This window comes from Patella vulgata, chromosome 3 (assembly GCF_932274485.2).
Source record: "Patella vulgata chromosome 3, xgPatVulg1.2, whole genome shotgun sequence".
NCBI lineage: Eukaryota > Metazoa > Mollusca > Gastropoda > Patellidae > Patella > Patella vulgata.
The window spans coordinates 51855215-51861214 of NC_065881.2; the positions used below are offsets into that span (position 1 = coordinate 51855215).

Consider the following 6000-nt stretch of genomic DNA (forward strand, 5'->3'; position numbering starts at 1 on the left):
GTCAAAACGGGGATTATACAATTTAACATCAAAATGTAAACGAGCTTATCATTGGGTATTTTATACGATTTGATTGATAAAAATTATCGTGCCTGTTTTGTGAGGTCTGTGGTTATAGTGATATAAAACAATTAGAAATGACGTTATAAGTGTTTAGGATTGAATAATAAAACAGCAACCTCAGTGGTTTACGGCGAATCCGGTAGACTTCCTGTATTTATTTATGTTAGAATGGTATCTTTTTGGATTCGACTAATAAAAGGAGCAAAATCAAAATTTATTTTACATCAGCGGGGTTATCCGATCAAGATATATATATATTTTTGCTCAAACACTATTTCATTCAGAAATTGGAAGGAATTGAGGAACAGGCATGGCCAATATGACCTCTTTCCTAAATACAAGAATTAATATGGATATGTAAAAGAAGTAGGTTAGTAAACAACAAAACAATAAAATGAATACTTAATCAACAACATTTTATAATATATTTCAATGGATAATTAAAATAAAAATATTCTTGATAATAATGGTTTATCCTTTGTATGCCTGTCTCAAGATAATGTCAACACTGAAATTAAAATCTAAAGATATTAAACAAAACCTTATAGGCCTATCTAATATTGAAAGAAGTTATATCTTTTGAACATTATTTAGTAAAACGTAACCTTAGGGATAGAACAACATTATGTAAGTATCGATGTGGTAATCATAATTTTGTTCAGTAAATAAATCACGATATACAGATGCCCCCCTTTGTAATTCCTCCCTGAACCCCGTGATGTGTACCGCTATTGGTGTTAATATTTTAATAATGATAGAAAACTGTATTTAGATAAATAGTTCTACCACAGACTAAATATTTTGAAGATATAGCAACTTATGAACACAACTGTCAAGAACACAATCATACAAATACTGCAGTTCATTAAAAACACGATGATACAAATTATAGCACTATAATATATGGTGTATTATTGACAGCTTTATCTATCGTCATTTCGCATTTTATTCCATCTGTACTGTTGTCTTCGATAGCATGAGTTAGACCTATTGTGATTAACATCAATAATTTTATAACACTATTTCATATTTATAAATATAATGATTTTTGTTATCTATAATACAGACCTACCTTCATCAGTCACTGACACGAGTTAATTAATGAATTAAATTAAGCAGACCCGTTTAAATGGGGTTTTTTTTTAGCGCCCTTAAGAAAAACAATATTCGAAGAAATATGAGTCATGGCGTACCAATATAGGCTAGGATTTGTCAGTATTGAAATGTAAGTTTATATTAACTCCACAACATAGCTCGTGTATATAGATTTATACTACATAATCACTCATGCACAACTGATTCTTGGAAGAGCTTTATTGTATGTTTGTTTATATAACGTGCTGGTTATGAAATTCACTACGTATTTTGAAACAGGAGTATCCCCATGCAATGTTTACATTTTGTTTCTTGTCCTAAAAATACTCCAGTTATGAAGATAAGCAAATTGAATTTTTTACTTAATAAAAGGGCAATCGTTATCACAAAAATTCATAAAAAAGCGATTCATTTTCTATCTGGCGGTATATTTTACTATTTTCTAAATTATTTTTCTCGAATTATGGCATTTAAGCAATTAAATAGGTGAGGGTGGGGGTATTATAATCTTCAATGTTTTATACACGCCCAGTATCAAAATAATTCTTCGGATGCATAAACAAAGAATAAAAAAGAAGAAAGAAATCAGTCTTTAAAAGATTGACAGTCATGTATAATATTTTCACAGTGTATAGGCAGTATAGCTCTATTCTTTGGAACCTTAAAATAGACGAAAATGGTTTTAAAAGCACATAATATTATTATTAATGTAATATGAGTGTATATAAAGTGATTTTTTGACACGCTATAGAGGTCACAATTTTTATCCGATTTGATGAAACTAATGCAATGATCTCAGTTCCTTTCGATATTCGCGTACATCGGACACCGACTTCCTGGCTTATGGCCCCTGATTGTATGAAAAATCACGTTTTTAGCTTGTGGTGCCTTTAGGTCACAATTTTTATTCGATTTTAAAAAAACGTTCAAATATATCACCGTTACACTCTAATAGATGGGTTCGAATTTCGTGAAAATCGGACCGAAACTGCCCGACAAAATGAATGAATGAATGAAAGAAATGTGGTTTTATGGCACGTCAGCACCAACCGGGCTATATTGCGCCAAACATATGATGATCCCGACAAAATGGCCGCCCCTTACGCAAATAGTGTGAAAGTATGTAAATACCAAGGTTGTGGCCCCTCTAAGAGATCACAAAAATTCATAAAAAAGCGATCCACTTTCTATCTGGCGGTATATTTTCGATATTCGGGCACATGTACACCAACTTCCTGGCTTATGACCCCTGATTGTATGAAAAATCACGTTTTTAGCTTGTGGTGCCTTTCGAGGTCACAATTTTTATTCGATTTTAAAAACCGTTCAAATATATCACCGTTATACCCTAATAGATGAGTTCGAATTTCGTGAAAATTGGACCGAAACGGTCGTCAAAATGGCCGCCCCGTACGCAAATAGTGTGAAAGTATGTAATACCAAGGTTGTGGTCCCTCTAAGAGGTCACAACAATATTGTTATCACAAAGATCTCGGTTCATTTCGATATTCGCGCATATCGGACCTGGATTATGGCCCCTGATTGTACGAAAAATCGCTTTTATTTTTTAGCTTGTTCTTTGCTTATCTCTTGCAAAACGTGAGCGTATCTTGAAAAGAAACCGCTTGCTGTTTGTTCATTACTGAGTTTAAAATTTTCACTATATTTTAAATATTGGATATTATAGGATTCCGTATTTCACGGTGAGATAACATCATGATTGAAATGGGCCAATATGGATTCGAATTCGTGTTTTTTAATTTCGAATATTATGAATAATATTGAGTTAGAGGTTTAGCTCCAATGAATCACAATTATACAGTATACCGTGACCGTCTATAGATATGGAGTTGATTTATTGCCGATTAACACAATATAAAACTGCATGATTTTTCTTTGATGTATATATATATATGAATCAGATTATTGCATCCGGAATGAATTCGATGAAAATATATTTCTCGCTCTTACACCTTTTTTTATATTTGGCGTATGATCGTGACGATCAAAAATGTATAGGAAATTCTAATTTGACAATATTTCTCATATATGAATCACTTTTAGATCGTTTTTTCGCGCAAGTCATTGCTATATATCAAGAGGAGATATAATTATGCATCAATATCTCCATTATCATAATACAACTATTATATAATACATCTGAAGTATTTATAGAATATTATGTTAATAAGGTAAACAAACTAACCGTACTGTAAATTTTCACAACATAATAAATATTTCAAAAAGTCCCTTTTACACACTACGTTTCATAAGCTGCTTTCAAAAGTAAATTAAATCCTTTGCCTTTGATTTGAGTAATATTGTTTCGAAATAAGTATTTTTAATCAATGAGTATGGCGTTGGCTCACTATAAAGCCGTTCTAAATATTAAGTCCGTGGAGTGGGTTGAAGGGGTCTGTCAAGGCAAAACGTCTAGTGGTCGGGTGGCACAAAACCATGCCCCTGTGTACCATTTACAAATATAATTCGATGAAGAGTATACGAAAGCGTCCTTTAAACAACAAACATTTAAGTTATGAGGAGTAACTCTGTGGGTAATTTTCTGACCCCCCCCCCCTCCCAAATCACTAAGGATCATCATGTTGTTCCCTATATTAGGCCTACCTATTCCTAAAAAAAATTTTAAAAGCGATATCTTCGGACTTCGAAGACAGCCTATCTTTCTTTCTTACCTTCACTGGCATACAAGCCCTGGCTAAAACCAGTTTCCATTTTATCCAAGAAATTCCTTGATAACACTGTAAGAATCATAGTCATTCCTACCTTTTCATTTATTTTATGCAATGTTTGAGATAAAGCAGCCATACCAGACTAATGTGACGTTCTTCACACATTTTTTGACTTTTCGTAAATGTCATCTATTTTTGTGTTCTCGGTTTGCAGTGCTAAGATACTCTTAATCTCTGGTCAACTTCACTAGGTCTAATTCAAACGATGGCGGGTTTAGCGATGGTGTGATCTCATCTTGTGATTTACGGTAAAAACCAAAATAAATACACACTTGTTCTATATTTAGTCGCCTTTCATTTGAGAGTGGCAATAATCAGTCAAGGACACGCAGACGGCGAAAAACGAAGATGGGTTTCCATGACAACGGGAGAGTTCAGAAACGTAAACAGGAATCTGTCACCGGTAATGGATTAATAGAAGATTTTTTTTAACGTGGTTGTTAGTATTGTATCGCATAATTTTATCATCTGTTAGTGATATTCGTCAATCATTTTTCTTACATAATCTCGTTGGCCTACAACACAACAAAAACATCGAGATGTCATGCACGTGTAGATTTCGTAGGCTCTTACAAAATTGTGCCAACTATTTATTAACATCTGCTGAATAGATAAGTACAAAGGTAAGTAAGTATAGTAAAACCACTATACAAAATAATTTATAAGGTATAACGATATATATGGTTGGTGATGCAATCTGGCCGAGTAGTAAGTTGCGCCCTCGAAACAGAATGGGGAATATGACCAGATGTCTCACCAAGACTACCCCTCTGTAGAATTATTTTCAAATTTATTGGCGTGCACGTAAAAGACCCATGGCAGGAATTCGATATACGAGACCGTATAGGGGGTGTTGTACGGGAAAAGTTTTACTGATAGCAGGGACGTTAAAGCGCATTTCATATCGTCTCATCATTTTAAGAGGTACCCCCCCTCCACCCCCTTGCCGAAAACGCGAGAAGCATTGAGACAATCGATTTTCCCTGTTTTCCTTCCATCTCTTGGAAATTGTGGGCGTATGTTGCAGGACTACCGCTGGTTTATACGTATGTTTGTTGTAATAATCTGAGTGATGTAATGGTATGCGATAAAAATTATCTTTTATCGCTGAAAAACGTTACCATAACTCTGATACAAAGGAACATGTATCAAACAATAATTATATGATCCATTCAAAGTTTGTACTGAATTTTCTAGAAAAAGAAGACCAACCGCCCATTATATTTTTGTATCCTATTGACCAGTGTTATATTTAGACCTATAGTTTTGTTATATAAAGGCTTAGTATTAGTATGCATTTTACGTTAACGAAACAAATTCTAAAAATATATTCATGCGTTTTCAGGCCCGTAGCAAGCCGGGGGGGGGGGGCAAAAACGGCACTCTTTCCATTGGACGCAATACGATGTCAACGACCAACGGGCCCATATCAGTATGGGCGCCCCATAAAGCCGAGTGACATTGGTTGAGCGCCCACGATGAGATTGGCGGGCCGCCCAACCCATGCTACTTTTTTATGGGTGCCTCGCTAATCATGCCTTCCTATATGAGGCGCCAACCTAATGGCGAGGCGCCTCATATGAGTCACACGATTAACACCACAACTTGATTAATGGGGCGTCCAAAACGGCGTGATCCGTGGGGTGCCTTATCCCGAAGGGGCGCTCATAATGACATGATTGGTGGGGCGCCTAAAATGATTGTCCGAAGGGAGGCGCGTCCTCCGCCCCCTCCCCGCGACAACATTTTTGAGGCCTGATATATGTAATAAAATTTATCTTATATTATCATCGGAACTCGTTTCAATAGATACTATTTAATTTATCTATAGGCCTATTCTTATGATAATAGTGTTATGACACTATGAACATGTATGCGTGTTACTGCTGTCGTTAGGTATAATAAATGTCGGGTATTATATCTCTTTATTACAGCTACAAAGACCGTACTAACCTATTTCTTTACGCCAAGTTTATTTTTTATACAATATTATAAATAGACACATGTCTGTATCTAAATATACATGGAATGTGCAGAGTGAGAAGTCAGTTACACACTGATTTTAAATACAGAATTTGTAACAATTCCTGAA

The 6000-nt window shown here is 34.9% G+C and overlaps 1 protein-coding gene across 4 annotated transcripts in view; it reads right to left on the reverse strand.

The window, feature by feature from the left end:
• The window catches only part of LOC126816092 (uncharacterized), a 68134-nt gene extending 63946 nt beyond the window's left edge, over positions 1–4188 (reverse strand). For 3 of the 4 annotated variants that reach the window (XM_050542286.1, XM_050542287.1, XM_050542288.1), the window contains exon 1: positions 3852–4188. In XM_050542286.1, the coding sequence (XP_050398243.1) occupies positions 3852–3984 (133 nt within the window). In that variant the 5' untranslated portion in view covers positions 3985–4188. The remainder of the gene's footprint in view (positions 1–3851) is intronic. The other variant, XM_050542284.2, reaches the window with a different exon arrangement.
• Positions 4189–6000: the final 1812 nt, after the last annotated feature.